The 19,376-nt window shown below is 47.1% G+C and overlaps 1 protein-coding gene across 5 annotated transcripts; it reads right to left on the reverse strand.

Moving 5' to 3' along the window:
* Positions 1-1,122: 1,122 nt before the first annotated feature.
* Positions 1,123-19,250, reverse strand: SMPDL3B (sphingomyelin phosphodiesterase acid like 3B). Of its 5 annotated transcripts, none has more exons than XM_044434963.1 (10): positions 19,106-19,250; positions 17,957-18,083; positions 14,233-14,490; positions 10,978-11,194; positions 8,673-8,770; positions 6,374-6,517; positions 5,481-5,653; positions 4,325-4,505; positions 3,666-3,799; positions 1,123-2,958 (listed from the first exon to the last, which is right to left on the reverse strand). In XM_044434963.1, the coding sequence occupies exons 3-10, from the start codon at positions 14,291-14,293 to the stop codon at positions 2,512-2,514; spliced, it is 1,455 nt and encodes a 484-aa protein (XP_044290898.1). In that variant the 5' UTR covers positions 14,294-14,490; positions 17,957-18,083; positions 19,106-19,250; the 3' UTR covers positions 1,123-2,511. The 5 variants fall into 5 exon arrangements, with proteins under 5 accessions (XP_044290898.1, XP_044290900.1, XP_044290895.1 ...); XM_044434965.1 differs by having other exon boundaries at positions 10,978-11,191; positions 14,233-14,718; XM_044434960.1 differs by having other exon boundaries at positions 14,233-14,718.
* Positions 19,251-19,376: the final 126 nt, after the last annotated feature.

The raw sequence follows: 19,376 nt of genomic DNA on the forward strand, positions 1-19,376 counted from the left end.
TCGCATCCTCGCGCCGGCCACGTCTTCCTCCTCACGCGCTCCATTGCAGCCCAGCCCAGCCCAGCCCAGCCGCCACCTTCTCCCACCCCGGACGGGGCGGCCGCCTTTGCCGCTGCCGGCCGGACTTCGCTCGGGCCGGGCCCGCAAAGCGGCGGAGGAGGCGGGGACCCGACACAAAGTGAGCACGCCCGTTACCCGCCCAGCCAAAGGGGCCGGTCTTCCGTCTCGGGCCCTGCACGGCGTCGGGGCCTGGGAGGAAAGCTTGCCCGCCGGGCGTCCTCGTTCAACCCCGGCCCGTTTAGGCGTGCACTGGGCGTTTCTCCCCGCTGGCTTCCAGGAACCGTTTCGTCTCTCCACCTGCAACTGCTTGGTTTACTGCGATGCAACATTGCACTTGCATCCCGGGCTTCCTGCGAGGAGCTCGGGGGACCGTCCCCCGCCCGCCATTTCATCCCCACGACAACCCTGAGAGGTAGGCTCGGCTGAGAGCGCGTGGGAGAATAACAAGACCTTCACCTGGCACATAAAGGAATACAAAGGAGGCGCCAGGCTCACTCTACAACCAGGGTGCCACAACAGAAAAGGCTCTCCTCTTGGCAACCACCTGCCCCACTTCCTTTGAAAAGGGCCTTTTCACCCCCAAAGATGAATTCAGGGTCTAGGTAGGTTTGAATGTCAACACTAGCACTCTGAATTAGACCTGGACTTCAGCTGACAGCCAATGCAGCTGGAAGAGGACTGGCATAATACGTTTTCATAAGCCAGTCCCCATTAATAGGGTTATTTTAGAAAATGGCCGGAAACTTACTGAGGTGTTCTGCTTGCTTTTTAAAAATTCTTCCAGCTGCCACTGCTGTTGTATTCATTGGCTTTTGGCATTCAATGGCATGGCTGTATTTATAAATAACGACATAATAAATAGGTAAATAACTACAGTTTTCTTGTAAGGAAAACTAGCTTTTTCCTTATAAGGACTCAGAGCAGATCACATAGTTCTCCTTTTCAAAATCTTATCCCCACAACAAACAGCCTGTGACGTAGGTTAGGCTGAGGGTCTGTGACTGGCCCAAAGTCACCCAGTTTTTTTTTCTTGTCATGTTGGATCAAGATCAAATCCAAAGATATCTTAAATTTGCATTTATCTTCATGAATGCATTTAAAATATTTATGCCCTGCATTTTCACAGACATGTTAAAAAGTGGCTTAGAAAAGTCATCAGAATTAAAAAATCCAATCAATCAACAATATAGTGTCACAGCTAAAAATTGCAACAGCAAATAATATGCATCAAAACTAAATATAATTTACTGTTGTCCCATAAGAACAAGAGACTGCCCTTTTCAGCCTTCCAAAATTGGACTACAACCCCCATCACCCCAACCAGCAACAGGATAGATAATTATAGAGAGCCAGTGTGTTATAGTGGTTGGAACTAGACAGTAGTCCATCTAATCCAGTCTCGTGTTTCCTGCTGATTTTCCTTACTGATTGTGTAATAAAGGACCTAATTAAAATTGTTACAACATGAATGTCTTGCCCTGCAATACTTCCCATTGGTTATGGCTTCTGCATCCTGATTTTATATATATGTTCTGAGTCATGTGGTTTTAACTAAAGTTAGAACTTACGTGTGAGGGCTGTTTCTTGCTGATAACGGTTAAAGGGCCACATTCGCCAGATCGAAGGTTGCAATACTGTGCACTGAACACATTGGGACAGATTCTAAGTAAACCCTCTCTTCTACTTTGAATGCAAAAGAAAGAAAGCAAAAGCTTTTGCTTTCATTCCCCCCTCCCACAACTTTTTTTCTTGTTGCATACAGTGTCACAAAATTGTGGGTTTAATTAAACACACACACACTCAAGATCAATCCTGGTTTGCATTCTGGTCTGTTTGATTAAAGTTAAAACATTGTCTGAACCAGGCCTGTTTAAAGCAGAAACAGGTGCTGTCAAACAGTTATCTTTTTTTAAATGGAAAAAGCACAGATGCTTGGATTTTAAAGAACATATTAATTCTCCCCCTTCCCTTGCAGCTCTATGTGGAGAAGCAGTTTTAACTAAGAAATACACGTAACTTTTCCCTTACCGATCCCAAATCACTCTGACATTTGGATTCACTGCTGGTTGTCAGGCTGTCCTTTTGGAACAACCCGTGACAGCTTCCTTTTCTCATGTTTTCATAATCTTTGACCGCCCTTTCCCCGCCCTTCTCTTTCCAGAGCAAACAGAAAGCATTTGCTTTTTGAGACTTTCGGTTACTGCTGTTTCCCAGAAGACATCTTGCATGTCTCCACAAAGGTTGGTCACTGAAGGAGAAGTGTCTTGTTCTGACCGAAGGATCTTGCGTGACACGTACCCAGATGATGTTTCCAGAATCTGGTAACTCATCACCAAAGTATGTGTTTGTGGGAGGGCGGGGAACCTTGCAACTGGCCACCGGTTGCTTTGTTTTTCTTTCAGAAGACCAAGAAAGCAGCTGTTCTCGGCATGAAGGCATCTGCAGCTGTGTTCACATCCTGTGCTTTCTCTGGGCTTGTGTGGAAGCAGTGGAGTCTTGCTTGTGCCCCAGCCTGCTCAGGGATCCCCACAGGCCTAGAGTAATGAGCCCCATCACACAGCCGAATAAGAGGAGGTCCAGCCCCGGGATGGAAGATGCTGCGGTGGCACTTCTGTCTTTGATACACTGGTTGTAGTTAGCAGAGGCAACTTCCCTGATGGCACATATGTGGTCCGTCTGGCAGCTGATATCGCAGTCTGTCAGGTCATACTGGACGGAGTTATACTGATAGTACCGCTGGAGGTGGCCTGAGTCCTTCTCAAGCTTCTCTAGCAGCAGCTGCATGGAGCCGACGGACCCGTCGGGGATCTGGAAAGCTTCCGTCAGGCTGTACTCTTTCTCCCATTGAGGAGCAACCAGGTTAGCTTGGGTGAGGTTTAAATAGTACGTGATCATATCCTAAAGAGAGAGAGAGAGAGAAGGTGTTTGATGGCAATTGAAGAATGAAGCATCCAGCGTTATTTCTTTAAAAGAGGAAGTTGCTATGAAATGGAGTGTTCCAGCCAGGAGGCCTCCTTGCCCAGGCCCGGCGATCAAATTCAGCACTCTGCTCTGTGAGCATGTTAGGTTTTCACTGGGCTAGTTTGGATGAGGGAAGGGGGTTGAAACGTTTTTGAACTGTACTCTGCTTTCCAGCCAAAGTGGCTTGCAACCATTTCAATCCAACACAGAGATACAACGTATTAGGCCTATGTAGAAGTGTTGATGGGGTCTCTCCTGCCTCTGGCAGGTGTTGTCAGGATCTTGCCTCTTTATTCTCCCTCCACCCCAGCCCCTCTTTTGGTAGAAATCACACCTCAGTGGCAGTACAAGCGCTGCAAGATCCAAATCGAATCAAAGTCTTTATTACAGCCTCAGACCAGCATGACAAGGTTCAGATGCTTGCAAGATCCAAATATTAATGTCAGACAAAGCAATACACAACACAAAAGGGGGATGTGCAACTTTTAGCAGAAAAGCAGCACTAGGGGGGAAAGAACTAGGAACTGTTGGTTTCATCAGAAAATGTAAGCTACTGCACACAGAAGTCTCTTCCAGAAGGGGCACATGGTTAGGTGACTCCAAACACTGACTTTCTGGAGATAAAATACAAAATTCTTCCCTACCTTTACCAGCAGGGTATCATGGTCATAGGTAAACACTCGAATGCCAGGGTTGTTGGCTCCGTTGTGCACACCTGGTAGAGTTGTCTTCCAGGGCGTTACAGCTGGAGCTAAAAACATGACACTGATAGGGGCACCTGAAAGGAAAGGCCAAACAAAATGTGAGTAAGGTGCAAATGCACACAACCACCGCCTTTATCCTGAGGGCTGCTGACCCAATACCTTCTGCCACTGTGCGATGCCTGATGTTTGGCTGCACAGCAGCCACGATCAAAGCTTTGCACTTATCACGCAACAGCTACTCTAGGCCAATGCGGAGCAGAGGACCAAGTGTCCGACTGGGAACGGGGCCATTCAGGTTAGCAGCTTAGGGCCAGGTTCATGGGCACTTGGATCCCCACCTCCATTGGGCAGGGTCTTCTAAAGCCCTTTGCAACGTTTCAGGACTCTTGAGGAGCTGCTAATGGAAAGAAGTACAGGGAAGTCCTCTTTTTTCAGTGCAGTTCATCCAGCATAAATCTGGATCCAAACCATTGCTATTATTTATGTTCTTTTTTATTATTTTGAATAACGATCTTTCGGAATCTGCCGAAATGGAGCATAAAAATAGTCCTGCAAACCACAAAGGATCTCTAAACTCAGCAAGATCAACAGAATTGCACCTGTGTTACTGTAGAACATCCTAAAACTATCGGTGTGATGATGTCCAAAAAACTGTGCCACAACCACGTCGTGGTGCTTCCGAATGATTTCGGTGTATCTCTGGTTGAAGTGCTCTCGGAACCAGGCCTTGCCTCGCTTCTTTTCAAAGAAGCCAGGAGGGACATGACCAATAATATAGACCTGTAAAGGGAAAGAGATGAAGAGAAATATATTAGGGTTTAAAAGACAGGTTACTGGGATCACAGACTTGGCTATAAAATCTTGCTCAGCCAAATACCCTTTGGGTAGCCACATTCTAATTAACTACCCCTCAGCCTCAGCTTTTCAACAGTATTACGGGAATAACAGTGCTCTGCCTCCCTTTCCCTGCCCCAACTCTTAAAACTAGAGCTGAAACCACCAATTAAGGACATTTTAATCAAAGGTGTCTATGAATGCAATTAGCATATTTTGTATAAGGGCAAAAAAAAAATTTGGATGCAAGATGCATTATTTACTTAGTTTCTACATGACCCACGTGTGTGTCAAAGCAGAGCATCATCTTAGAAGAGGCATTCCCTCATGTGTCATGCAGAAACAGGAATGCCTCCTTGAAGCTGGCACTCAAACAATAGTTTTATAAGTGCTTATACAAGGACAGAAATATATATAAATACATCTGCTGCCTGATTTAATCTGAATCACCTTTTCTAGCAAGTAGAAAGCCTTTAAAGTTAGTTAATCTAGTTCAGGTGGGAAGCTTGTAGCCCTGTAGATGTTGGACTACAACTCCCATAAGTCTTGGTCATTGGCCATACTGGCTGGGGTTGAAGAGTCTTGGAGTCCAACAGCATCTGGAAGGCTCCCCACCTCTGATCCAGCTGATCATTCAGTTAAACACTGCAGCTCCATTTAAAATATTTTGCAAGGGGTGCAGAGTTCCCTCACCCGGTATTTACGATGGCAGCTCCTCTTTCACAGAGAATACATTTCACAGTCAAGTAAAGGATGCCTCCTTCAGTCCATTGGCCGTTTCCCCACCATTAGCTTTATACAGTTTGGAGCAATTTCCTGAAAAATGACCCCAGTCCCTGGTGAGCCCTTACAACATTTGCCCAAGCCCTCCAATGGGTAAGCTTTACAATCCATTCTAAAAAGACAGATGATGAAAGAAACCTTCTCTTTTGCTTTTGACGCCCTGCTCAGGGTATCTTGCAGCCATTGGAACTGGCCTCCCGGATCTTCCAGGCTGATGGTTTGATTGTTGTTTTCATAGTACAAGTTTGTGTTGAGGACAACCATGCGCCTTGCTGGGCCAGGACCGGGCAGCATCTGAGTGTAGAAAGCAGCTGCAAAATGCATGGTTGAGTCAGTTCGATCTACATTTCTGTTTTCTGCAGCGAAGTATAAAAGGACTTAGGTGTGGGCTTAGTTCCGGGGTGCATGACCATCTTTCTGTGGGCGACTCTCTTACATCATGAACCATTTGTTTTCAGCATTGGTCAGGGCCAAAGGGGTGGGCCAAAACCCAAAGCAGGTGGGTCACCTCTTTCCCCTTTCTGCTGCCCCCTTTTTACCGCTTCCATTTTCCACCCACTGGACAGTCAAATAGTGAGGCAACTCCTCAACTCAGTCCTGAAATAAACCGAATGAAATTTCGGATTTGCAGCCCGGATCCACATTTCTTGAACTGACTATGGAAATGAAGAAGCCACTTCTGAGGTTTTTAGCTTTGCTTTTCAACATGAGTTATTTCATGTTTTTAATTTTAAATTGTAAGAAGGGTGCCAAAAGGCCATTTATAGATATCCAAATAAATAAACAGATACACAAATCTTGCAAGCGTTTCCTTTTTAAGTTATTCATAGTAGTTTTGAAGAAAAATTCCTCCAGACCCTGTTTTACACTTAAGTTGTAGCAAAGAGCACCCCTGACAACCATAAAGGTGTGATGCTATCCAGATGGAAAATCGTAGCTTCCTCGGAACCAGATGGATACACTGGATGTGGGCTTTCCGGACTCCTGAAGCTCCCCAGCTGGTTCTAGCAGACAGAGAGTGACACACACACCTGCTCTGAATGTCTTCACAGAGTGGTTGTTGAGCCAAGGGCTCCACAAGTCCGCTGTTGCATTGTAGACCCTGTTCTCCTTGGCTGGAAGCTGACTTTTGGGGTGGAAGTCATGGTTGCCCATTGCTGGATAGACCTGCGTATCTGGAAGTTATTGGGCAAAAGTGAATACAGTGTGGTAGGTAAAGGGGCACAAGAAACAGTTTTGCACAAGAAACAGTTTTGTATCTGAACAGGCTGGACCAGGATTAGCACAGCCTTGCCCAGCCTGGTATCGCCAGATGTCTTGGACTACAACTCCCAGCATTTCTAATGAATGGCTGTGTTGGCTGGAATGGATGAGTTGCACTGCAAAACATCTGAAAAGACCAGCTTGGAAAAGATGCCCTTGGCATAATCAAGTAAGTGGGTGGTTGTAACCCGCTGCAGAAAGACAGTCCCAGGAGGGGCTGGGAGGTTGTTCCACTGGTGCTGTTATTCCGGGGTCTTCATAGAAACGGATGATAAAGAATAGCAGGGAAATGCAGACAAAGAACGTCTGCAGCAACGAACAGGTCACCAAGTACATGCTCAGACAGCATTTCTCTCCACCCAAGTCTGTTGTTGGAACACTGCCACCCGTCTTCAAGCAGTCTGCTGGGCAACCCACACTACCAACACCATCCCCAGCGTGCAACCTCATTTTCTTGCCAGATAGTTCCCATGTAGGGGTCCCACCCAGACTTAAACCTCAATGCCAACAAGACCAGGGGTTCGTCTAGTTCTGTTCACAGAGCCCAAACAACTCCCACAATCCTGGGCTATGCTATGGCTGAATTTATGTCAGCTTTACAAACCGAAGATTGTGGACAGGGTGCCAAACCAGGATATCAAACCACTGTTTCAAGCTGGCTTGCAAACCATGGCTTGTGCTTATTATTTAGTTAGTTAGTTAGTTAGTTTAAAGCTTTTATAAACCATCCATTTACTGATGTCTCAGGACGGTTTATTATGGTTTGCCATTATGTCTGAATTTCCAAATCTTGGACAAACCACAGTTAAGATCATTAAGAGGCTGCCCTACTGTGGGGACAAATGAATGTATGGACCTGTTGAAGCTAAATGCTGAACACATGAAAAGCAAAAGGAGATAAGCACCTCTGAGTCATGGCTTCCCAGCTGTACATCTGGAAGCTCAAATCATGGCATGGCAGCTCCACTATGGTCACCATAAACTATGGCTTGGCATGAACTCTGAACTGTGACAGACTTTTTCTACCTCAGGCTCTTAATCTCTGTATCTTTCTAGTTTTGTCAGGAAACAAGAGCAGAACTCTATACAAAGAGCTTTTCCTTTGCTGCTTTTCCACTACTTAACCTCTAGGTGAAGCTGTCCTATAGCGTATATACAAAAGTATTTTTTTTTTTTTATTTCTAGCATAAATACACCAGTAGTTCTTTTGCCCTCCCATTTCCTGCACTGTAAATAAAAACCTCAGGAAAGTACCCCTGAAAACCAGAAACGGAACTGAAAGCTCACGCCATTCTCTATAGAAGCCATAAACGCCTGCTGAGTAAGGAAACATGAATGGCTCATGTAGAAAGCTCACAGTTTCACCCACCAGAGTGAGGGAGGGATGCAGCTGTCCCCAAAAGAAAACTGATAATGGCTTATGTAAAACCCACCTGCCCCTTTGCCACGGGAATAATGGTGGGGGGGGGGCAATTTAGGATTCAAATTACATTCTGTAAAGTAAGCAGATGTAGACAAAGCACAGAAGCCAATTCATTTTACTAACACAGAATGTCCACAATGCCACCTGTACTTGCTGGTTCCTGTCTTGCATATTCTTGAATGTCCTCAGAGAATCATAGTAGAGTTGGAAGGGGCCATGAAGGCCACTGGGTCCAGCCCCCTGCTGTTTCAGGACACCAATTTGCACCATCCCACTCCAGTGGCTGCCCAGTTTCTCCTTGAATGTCTCCAGTTGGGAGAGCCCCCCACCCCTCTAGGCAGCTGGTTCCACGGTCATATTGCTCTGACAGTGAGGAAGCTTTTCCTGATGTCCAGGCTGAATCTGAGTTGTCGCAACTCGCATGGATTATTCTGTGTCCTACACTCTGGCAATGAACTGCATTCAATGAACTGCATTCTCCTCAGTGAACGACATTCTCCAGTCTTGCTCCATTGCTCAGATACCATTGAAGGAACACAGTGTTTTCCTCCAATCTGGAAAATAAATCTCTCTTCCTGAAATGTGGCACTCACTGCATCTGGCTCCGGCCTTCCTTCCACCCAATACTTCTGGCACACCCTTACCTGGAAAGACACGTTTAATCAGGTTGGTTAGCTTTTCAATTATCTCCAACACAGCTTCCTCACCCAGCTTCTCATTAGGCACATGAGGTGTGTCATCCCTGGAAAAGAGCATAAATGCCATTCAACTGAACCCATGGCTCGAAGGCGCCGACACTGGGCAAAGACCATGTCTCTGGCTAGATGACTCACGCGCCAACTATTTCAATATGGGATAGGTGCAGTGATCATCTTTTAAAATGGTGGGCAAAATTAGGCTAATGGAGGGGAGTCTGCAGAAAGAGCAGAAGGAAACAGCAGATCACACCAAGATTTGGTGCTTCTTTTGCGCTCAGGTACACCGTTTCTAGCCGCCGTGTCAAAAGCACATACAACTCTGCTCCTGTCTCAAGGTACAGCTACTCAAGGAGAACGTGGCCATCTCTACTGCATACACCCTGTGGCCTAGGGATCAAATCCAGTTCTAGAGTTCCCTGGACGGCCATGCCCTCTTTTTCCTGGCTCCGCCCTCTTTTCCCTCAGCCTCCAATCAATGAGTGATTCCTTGGCTTTTCTGCAGACTTTTCTCCCCATCCTAAAAAGTTCAAATGCCTTTACTAAGAATCAATTGCTTGCGGTAAAAACATGAAGCTGAAATGATCTGGTATGTGTTGTCTTTTGGGCCCGAACCCCTTGCCTTTGGCCCCAGAGACCCTGAGTTGCTCCAAATCTGAATTCAGCCCTTGAGCTAGAAGAGGGCTCTCATGCCTGATGTCTTTAATTTTGTCTGAGGACTAGGATCATGTTTCCACTTTTTTCTCACCCTTCACATGCAGACACGTATAGCTGTCAGACTCTTAAGCTAGAGTCACAGTGCCATGCAAGAACTAACTGGGTTCAAAGGGGGAATGAGTAAAGGGATTATACTTGGGTATATGAGAGCCAGTGTGGTGTAATGGTTAAGTGTGCAGGTCTGGGACTCGGGGGCAACCTGGGTTCTAGTCCCCACTTGGCTGTGCAGCCAAATGGGTGACTTTGGACCAGCCACAAAAACTCTGGGTTGTTGTAGGGATAAAATCCAGAGCAGGAGGAAGAAAATGATGTGAGCTGCTTCGAGTTTAAGAAAAAAATAAATCTAATAAATGAGCATCAAATACATACAAGATATTCTTAGCTAGGTCTACTTGCTTTTTCTCCCAAGATTTAACATGCCCAGATTTGCTATGTATAGAGCTCACACAGGAAGGGCATTTCCCCCCTGCACAGTTTGCCGTCATTTGGTATTTAGATGGAGACTGACCATCCAAGCTGTTGCACAACAGACCAAGGCATCGTCACTGTGTGCCCATTTCACCTGCATCACCACTGGGGAATTGGGAGTTCAGCAACGAGGATGCTGGTTTCCTTTCAGCTTTGATCTCTATCACTTCTCACACAGACCTATAGTCTTAAGGCACCATCCCACGCCATCTAGACAACAAAGGCTGGGGTACGCTGGGAGTTGTAGGCCTCTTCTCGGCCTAAACACACACAGAACTGTATCCTTAGAGTCTGCTCTGCAGTTGCTCTGTGGTCCTGTTCTCTACCTGAGCAGTCCGGCTACTGCTTTTGTCTGTGCCGTCCTGCACGCACGGCCATCTAGAGAGAATTAACAGTCAGGGTTTCCCATCTAAGATGCCATACTTAATAAACCTTCCCACCTGCCCTTTCTCCAACATTCTGCTACAGCCTGTGCCTAAATCTCTGCTTAAAGAGCATGATGATAATGGGGGGCTTTCATGCAAATTGTTGCTGTCGTTATTTTCCCGACACTGAGATACACCGCATATGAGATTCAAGCACCACAGGGTCATTCCAATGTGCCCAGTCTGCTAACAGCAAACTTCTAACAGGGTTCTTCAACAAATATAACCCAACTCAAATGGAAAAAGGAATGGACACACACACACACAGTGCTTTGAAAATAGACCCACCCAAATGATTAGCTTGTATTTGCCTGCTAGGAGGGGAGTCACTTTCCTGTCGCATGGGCTCTGCGTTTGGAGAGGAGGAAGCTCCTTCCTCTGCAGCCAGCGTGGAAATGCCAGCTACGGCTTCTTAGTGGCTTAGCGTAGCTTTTCAAAGCCCTCTACCAGTCTTCTGCCAGCACTGCTTTTCGGTGCTCCTTGCAGAGGAGGGGTCCCACCCCTCTCAACCACGCCCCCGCCATTCATTTCCCAGCGTGGAATTCCACCCACATTCCTGCATGGAGAAGAGCTACCAGGCAAGCTGTGCAGTACAAGGCCACATCATGCTCGCTCTGGTTTTGCATGAGACACGGATGCCTTACCCAGTCCAAAGAATGAAGTCTGGGTTTGGGAGGATTGTCTTCATGGCGTAAATGGAAGAGTTGACCAGGCCCCAGGGAGCATCGCACAGGTAATTGCCCCAAGCCCCTGCATTGACCACTGGCTGGGTGCCAGCAGACGGGCACACCTTCAAGGGGTCTGGTGTCGGTTGGTACTGCGGCTCCAGATGGAGGTCTGTGACGTGCCAAAAGGAACCTGCTAAAGAAAGAACACGCTGAGGGATTGGTTCTGCTTTTGCTTTGGCAACTATTAGGTCAAGAGCTGAGCTCAGCAAGAGGGAGGCTGAAAACCTCCGACGGGGCAAGATGGTTCATGAAGCTCCTAAGCGAAAATTGAGCATGACTGACACCACCCAAAGTCATGTTTGCTTCTTGATTCTGTAGAAGGTTTGGCCCTCTTCCTCTCCAGAACAGGAACTGTTTCCCTCAACAGAGAAGTGCCATTTTAGGGAAACTCTTCACCTACCACTTTTCAGCCCGCCTGCCATATTGTTGTTGAAGCCATGGCCCCTGTTTTGGGAGAAGGGTGGGGCAATTTAAGCAGCACCAAGGCCAAAACAAGAAGCAAGCAGTGGGACTATTTTTATGCGTGTTTTGTATGTGTCTATCAGTCTATCCTAACTTGGTGTCTTCCATAATATTTGGACTACAATTCCCTCAGCCCCAGCTAGCATGGCAAATGGTGAGGGAAGATACGAGTTGAAATCCAAATTAGGGAGTGCGCAAAGAACCTAGCTACATCATCCAGCAATGATCATTGGTTTATTTATTTTCGAGGCAACCCCGACTTTTGACCAAATGCACTCCTAAAACATCATGTGGAAGAAAAAACAAACAGTTCAGCTGGACTCCGAAGGCCACCAGGCTGGGGAAGGCTGGTGTTTGTGTACGCCTGTTTGTGTGCATGCATAATTTGGGGATTTTTGGTGTTATTTATGTCTGAAATGCACGTGTGCACACAAACATATTTAAGTGAGGAAGCAAATGGGCCAGACATGCTGTAGCCAGTGTTGCACAAGGACCCAGGCAGACTAGGATTCAAATCCCCACCCAGTCATGGAGTTCACTGGTGACCTTGGACCTCATACATTGTGAGGATTAAGCCCTGAGGGCAGGAAGAAAATAATGCGCATTGCCCTGAATAACGTAAAGGAAGGTTGGGCTCAAAAACGAACAGTGCAATCCTCTGTGGGCTTAGACAGGAAGGCTGGGGAACTGTAGCTCACTTTTGTCTGTTTAAGCATGCATAAGATCATACCAGAACCTATGCTAAAGATCCTCTGCAGGGAGAAAGGGTGAGACTATCCGGAGCAGGACAACAACAGTCTGGCTTTCAGGAGCTTAACGCTTCTCATGGCGTGGAGATGAGCATTAATTCCCTGGCAAAAGCTTCGGGCTGAACTGCTGTGAGATGGACAGGTAGAAGGACCAGCGTGGAAGCAGGTAGCTTTAGGAGTACCTACGAGCTCCAGTGCCAATTTCTGAAGGATGGGATGGGGGCATGGTGGGAGTCCAGGCTAGGGCACTTGGTGCTGTCTACTCCGGTTGATGATGGCTCTCTGGGGGCTTTTGCAAGGCTTTGTAAAAGCTGCTTCTTGAGATAACAAGAATTGCCCAGTGGTTCTTCTTCAGTTTATGAATTCCCCAGTCCCAACCCCATCTTCATCCTGATCAGCTTTCTCTGCAGCTGGCATGGAACCTTCCCTCCTCTGGTGAGGGAACCTTCATTCACCATGCACGGGTTGCTGCTCGGCTTTCACTACCAGGCAAGCTGTTCAACACAAGACTGAGCTCAACAGAGGCAGCAGGATTTCCCGAGTGCCAAGCAGTGTGCACACGCCACTAACACAGGGCTCTGCACAATGAATGGCAGCAACATCCTAAATTTCCTGTTTGGACTTAGCTAGAGCTTGGCTGTGTGCAGTGGAATCTGGGCTCAAAGGAAAACGCTGCCAGCACTTCCTTATTAGCAGCCATGTAGTTTTCATTTATCACCCACCTCAGCCTTTCCTGCTCTCTCTGAGCTTAGCTGCAATTCTGACAGTGGTTGGGGAGGAAAGAGTATCTCAGCAAGAGTATCTTGGTGTGGTCTTGGAGGAACAAAGCCCATGAACTGTACACCACTGCCCGTGGTGGAGGTGGAAACTGCCAGAACTGGTTTGCTGAGATGAATCAACACAGCAGCCTACACGTTTTGGGCTTTCCTTGGGGGAGATTTCTATGGAGGCTGCCATGGTAAGTGCCTGCGCCTCAATATTTATCCCTTCACCCTTGGCCCAGCCAATTTCTCCATTCCCCATAAAGATGCCACCACTCTTGTCCTATTTGGTTTCCTCCTCACAACCATGCTGTGCCTCAGTGTTGAAGGGCTGTCCTTACTGCCTGGTCACCTGTGGGGCAGGGCAGCAGAGTCCTCCACCAGCCGTCTTCCAGAGTCCCCAGACATCCCCATCTTCCTGTGTCCCCTAATCTAGCCTGCTGCCCTCTGGTGCTGTGGAGGACTGTGCCTTCTCTTCAGTGCTGCAACATGACACAAATGCCAGCTGAGCAGCTTCTAGACTTGTATCTCCAGCTGCCCATAGGCTACCCAAGGAAACCACAAGCAGGACATGGGTACGACAGCACCTTCTGGCCACGTTCCCCAGCAACGGACATACATAGGCCTGTTGCCTCTGATACTGGAGGCAGCTTAGAGCAATCAGGCCTGGTTTCACAGAAAGCCTTCCCTGACATGAAGCGTCCAATCCCCTTTCAAAGGCACCCAAGTTGGAGGTCATCACTGCATCTTGCTTGAGTGAATTCTACAGCCTACCTAGGTGCTGGGTGAAGAAGTCCTTCTATCTGTCCCGAGTCCCACACCAATAAGCTTCATGGGACAGCCCTAGGTTCAGAGAGGGAGAAAGAGCTCTCCACCCCTTGCTACCTGACAGGCAGAGAGCCCAGGAGCAAGCCAGCAGCAGCATCTCTTGCTCCTTCTCATCACCTCCAGTATCTTGGCCACAGAAAGAGGTGGGAGAACAAGCAGATTGCAATAGTGAAGGGGAACAGAAAGTCCAGGGGGCTCCCACTGGGTCCTGAGCTCTTGGCAGGTGCCCAGCCATACCTGCCCCTGGCCTGCTCTGCAACCATGAACCTACCAAGCCTGATTTGCAAAGCAAGCTGCCTTCCAGCCTGAAATCCCATGACTGGATGGCACTCCTTCAGACAACCAACTCCCTTAGCAAAAGCGAGACCTACCTGAGGCAGCGGTGATGGCTCTGCAGTGCATCAAAAGCAAAAGGGCTCTCCAAAGAGCCATCCCTGTGAAAAAGCTTCACTGCCAGCGATCGCCAGCCACCGTTTCACTTTGCCTTCTGTAGCTGCAGCTGTGGGGAATGTCAGCCAGTCCACTTTACGTGTGCCTTTCCGGGATCACTGAGTCACGGGTTGTGATGCAACTCCACTTGGCATCAAAACGGTAGCAGCTCGCCTCGCGGAGAAGTCCTTGTGCTATTTCTGAAGGGTGTGCAAAACTCGCAGGGTTAGTACACAGAAGCTACTAGCTGAAATTCAAAAGGCCACAGGCTTCTTTTAAATTTTAATCTAGTACTCCAGGGACATGAGTCAAGGAAATAAACCCTTTGTTGATTCAGCAAAACAAAGTTGGCTTGCTTCTTATTGATGGCAAACATCCACAAGGCCAGGTTTGTGCAGGAGAAAGTTGAAATTCTGTCCCAAATCAAACTGAAACAAAAACATGTTGCAATAAAGCCAGATGGAACATTTTAAGAATTCTGGGGCTACTCTGGAAGTGGTCTACCCCATCTGAACCTACACATTTTTTCTTTTCAGGATAAAGCTAGTGTGGGGGGGGGGGCGGGATTCTCTAGGGTTGAGGCTAAAGCTGTCTGTATACATATACAAACTCCCCATTACATAAACTGTTCTTGTAGAATGACAGATTTGTGCTTTTAAATTTTTTTTTTCAAAAATAAGCAGGGCACAAATGAATGGAGAAAGGCATGAAAGTCCAGGTAGATTTTTAGTTTTAATATACACGGAGGGGGAAAAGAATGAAAACTGCCTTGAAGATTGGCCAGAGGCATGAAAACATGTAGGCATGACTTTATAGATGAGCAGGCCAAGGTTCCTTGCCTGCTAAAGGGTTCATCCATTTCTTAGGGTGCAATCCTATGCATGTTTAAACAGTTGCAGGCCTTATCGCTAAAGAGACACTGCAATATTAAGCAGACTTTTTTGGCATGTCTTCCGCTTTCTCTTTGTCAGTTGTGTTTGCCAAGTATAGCCATACAGTGTCTTGCCAGTCCCATTAACATACACAACTAAAACGGGGGCAGGAAGGATTCAGCCCCGATGTCTAAAGCAGGGCTAGGGAACCATGCCCTTGGACCAGCATGGCCAATAGCTATGAGTGATGGGAACTGTAGTCCAACAACTTCCAGAGAGTAGAAGCTTCCCTAGCTCTGCTAAATAACAGGACAAGCCAAGCCCACCCCCTAATTAACAGGCCTGCTTGCTTCATTCCTGCATCCTTCATGCATCTTTTCTTATTTTTATACAACTTTCTAGAGGCTGTAGTTCCTCTTTCAAGAATACATATCTAGCTTGGCTTTTTTCTTTGAAGTGTTAAGAGCAACAACATGCCCATTGCTGCCCCCCTCACACCCCACTGCACCCACCTTTTCTTTGAGACAAGGCTTATTGTCAGATAAATAGTGTTGCTGTCTGGAATCCAAAGGCCATACGGAATCCAGAAAACAAGGCAATAAACAAGTACCTTTGTCCCAATGCTAATAAACAAGAGATATTGCCAAGATGCAGCAGTAATTGTCATTTTGATTAAGTCAGCACAATTGTAAAGAGGTCGGATAGGTGTGTGACAAAATATAGCGGCAACATATACCGGCAAAATAGGCCACTACGCAAGGCTGTGTTTGGCTTGGTGGGTCATACAGTAATTGCACATGCCTAACTTTGACAAATACAGCATCAGGCCTTAAATGAGTTTTGTTCCTTTTTTGTGAAAATGTGGGCTCATCCTCCCTGTCCCCTGTGCTTTACTGTAATTAAGTCAAAGTATGCAAAATTTAAATAAATATGTTCCTCCCTGACTTAGAGATGCCACAGTTTCCCTCCTCCTCTGTTCCTCGTGTGAGTCCCTTTTAGCCCCTTGGAGTGGGGACTTTTTATTATTCCCTATTCTTTATGAAGTGTGATGCATGTAAGTGGTTGCTAGATGCATAAATAAGTTAATAATAATAATTGATCTGACATTTTGTGGGTGTTTGGATTGGAGAAAGAGAAAAAAAAGAGGCTTCACACCATGGACAAGCAAATGGTCTTTTTTGTGCACTACCAATAGCAAAGTCTTTAAATGAGGTGTACAACTCCCTTCATTTCAGTCCCCAGAGATTAATCCAGTCCAAAATGCATCAGCTGGGAAATATCCTCATCATCCTCTTACTTAACAATGTCTGACACTGTTGTCTTCCACACATCTATCAGTTCTTTGTTGTAAATCACCCAGAGAGCTTCCATTGCTGCAGTATAGAAATAAAATAATAGTAATAAAAAAACCTCTTCCTTTACACAGGCCATTACCCATGTGTTATGACAGTATGTTATAAAGATCAGTTGCACAGCTTGTAGGAGAAAATCTTTCTATTTAGCACTCCACTCCATATTCATCTTGGTTGGGGGGGTGCTGTGGTACCTCTGTCACATACAATACAGGCTTTCTCAACAATTTCTCTGGATTCAACAGTGTTGGTTACCAAGGAAGTAAATGAACTCGTACACCCTAGATCTTGGCTTACACTACAGTCTTCCAGTTTTGCTTAAAATAAAATTAAGAATTGGTATTTAGTTTTAGAATCCATCTGTGACTTTTATGCAGCTTTCACATTGCCTTCATTCCAGTAGGATGGCTCCCTGCCACAAGGGGAAGGGCTCTTTTGCAGAAAGACTTCAGCTTAGTGATAAGATCACCTCCTTTGCAGGTGGAAAGTCCCCATTACATTCCCTGGACTAGCCAGTTAAAACAAAGATAATCAGGGAACAGGTAACGTAACAAGTCATCATTTGCCTGAGACTCTGCCACCAGTGAGACCAGGTTAGATGTATAAATTGCCTGCCTAATAAAAGTCATCTATGTTCTTTTCAGTTTCTCCTTGCCTGGGAGGGTGTTCCCATTCCTCTGTAATATGTGGCTTTGCCCACTCTGAAATCCCATTGTTGCTTATCCTTTCTGATGCTAGGCCTGGTCCGAACAATGTTTCCACCAGCAGTTTATTTTAAGTACTAAATCAACACTTAGGCTAGCAAGATACATAATGCTGTTACCAGCAGATAGCAGCGGCATAAGGCCACCACGGAACAGCTCAGGGAGGTCCCAATCAGCTTTACTTAAAACAGAACCTTCAAATGCAAAATATAAAATGCAGACGATGTGAGAGCCATGTGGTATTGGACAAGGACTCGGATCCATGGAAAGTGGTACTAGTGGCCATGAAACTCACTGGGTGACTTTGGGCCAGTCACACTCAGTCTAACCTATTTCACAGGGTTGTTGTTGAAAGAGTAACATGAAGAGAACAGGAAAGACCATGTAAGCCTGCTTGGTTCCCTGGCACGGAACAAGGCGGGATAGAATAAATGAAAAAATATGATCTTGCAGAACATGATCAATACGGGCAAGCGGCACGTGGGAGGGCCCCATCTGCTTTGATCCTGGGGCACTCTGCCTGCAAAGCATGAGCTGCGCCATTAAGCCAGGATCCCTTTGCTCCGCTACCGGTAAGTATCACTTTAACTCCTGCACGGAGAGTCAAGCGCAACTGAGGCGGCCTGCATGCAACCCGTCCCTGGCCTTGCAGCCCTGCCCAGGCGTAATGAAAACCTAGCAGGCTCCCCGTACACGTGGGAACAGCATCGGTGCCCCGCCTCTCCGCCCCAACCTTACGTCACACCGTAGCTCCGCCCACAGGTTCCCGACACTTCTGCTTGGCTGCAGAAGAAACAGGAAGTAAGTCCCTCCACTCGGCTTGGAAGGGCCAATCGAAGCCTCCATTTCCCGGTCTCGTAAACGTCTGCGGGTGAACACAGAGATAAGAAAGAGTACCATGCCCAACTCATATCCTAAAATTTCCCTTTGGAAGCGATCTACGGCGGAAAGTAGAACTGCGCATACGAAAGAAAACTTTCATCACATGTTTATAGATGCTATTCTTCCTCAAAGTTTCCTTTTTCTCTCCCATTTTTACCGAGAGCAAGGCAGAGCATAAACGCAGATCACACTCTGCAAGTTTCCACTGGACTTAATGTGACTAAGTTCTGAACAGGTTTGCCCAGGAGCGCACTGAGACCCTTCACCGCAGAAAAGACTCCATTAAACTTAGTGGGGCTTATTTACGAGTGGCTGCAGATAGGATAGGATTGCGCTATTTACCAAATCCACGAACACAAAGGAAAATCATTTTGTTGGTACTGGCTTCATGGAGTTTCCTGGGGCTTGCTTCTGAATACTGCATTGTTCGTTCAGAAACGCCAAGACACGAGAAGTTCGATCGTACCATACCTCTGCTGGGTTATCCCATCCCGCAAGCATTCTTTTCCCCCAGTGACCGACCAAATATTATAAGGGTGTACGCCTAAACATGTTATGCATGTTCACCTCCCAGTGGTAGACCTTATTTCTGTCTAAGCATGCAAAGGATTGCACCCTAAACCACAGGGGGTTGATTCTGAAAAAAGGGGGCCTTTTACAGCAGTTCCCATCTATTTAGAATCAAGCTCGATTAAGTCCAGGGATGCTGATGCCCTGGTAAGTATGCATAGAAATGCAGCCGAAGGAAGCAGGCGTCACGATTAGTAGTCAGTGATAGCCTCATTATCCTTCATGAACTGGTCTCATCCCCCTTTAAGTCGTCCAAATCGTCTGGTCATCACAACTATCATTTATGGATCGCTGGAATTCCTGGCTGGGGAAACGCGGGGAGGTATTTATAGGGCTTTTCCCCGCACAGGACCATGCGCACGGTAGCACCGCCTGCAGCACAACCCTATGCTTGTTTCCTCGGATGCAGGACGCTTTCTGCTCAGCGAGGCTTACTCTTGGCTGGGGAATGCTGCCATCTGTAGCACTTCGTTTCTTTTCCTGTCCAAACATGCACCGAGTTTCACGCCTGCAGCCCGATCCTGGGCACGCCTACTCAGAAGTAAGAGCCTCTTCCTCCCAGGTCAGGGCGCAAAGACCCCGCAGCCTGCATGGCGCTCGGACCGCCCCTGCTCGCCCGGCACGCGTCGCCACGGAGCAGGAGGCGGCGGCGGCGCGCGGCTGGCCTATCCGGAGCGAGCCCGGTGCTCGCGCGCGCTCCGCCGAC

This window comes from Varanus komodoensis, unplaced genomic scaffold (genome assembly GCF_004798865.1).
Source record: "Varanus komodoensis strain SLA01 unplaced genomic scaffold, ASM479886v1 scaffold29_1, whole genome shotgun sequence".
Classification (NCBI taxonomy): domain Eukaryota; kingdom Metazoa; phylum Chordata; class Lepidosauria; order Squamata; family Varanidae; genus Varanus; species Varanus komodoensis.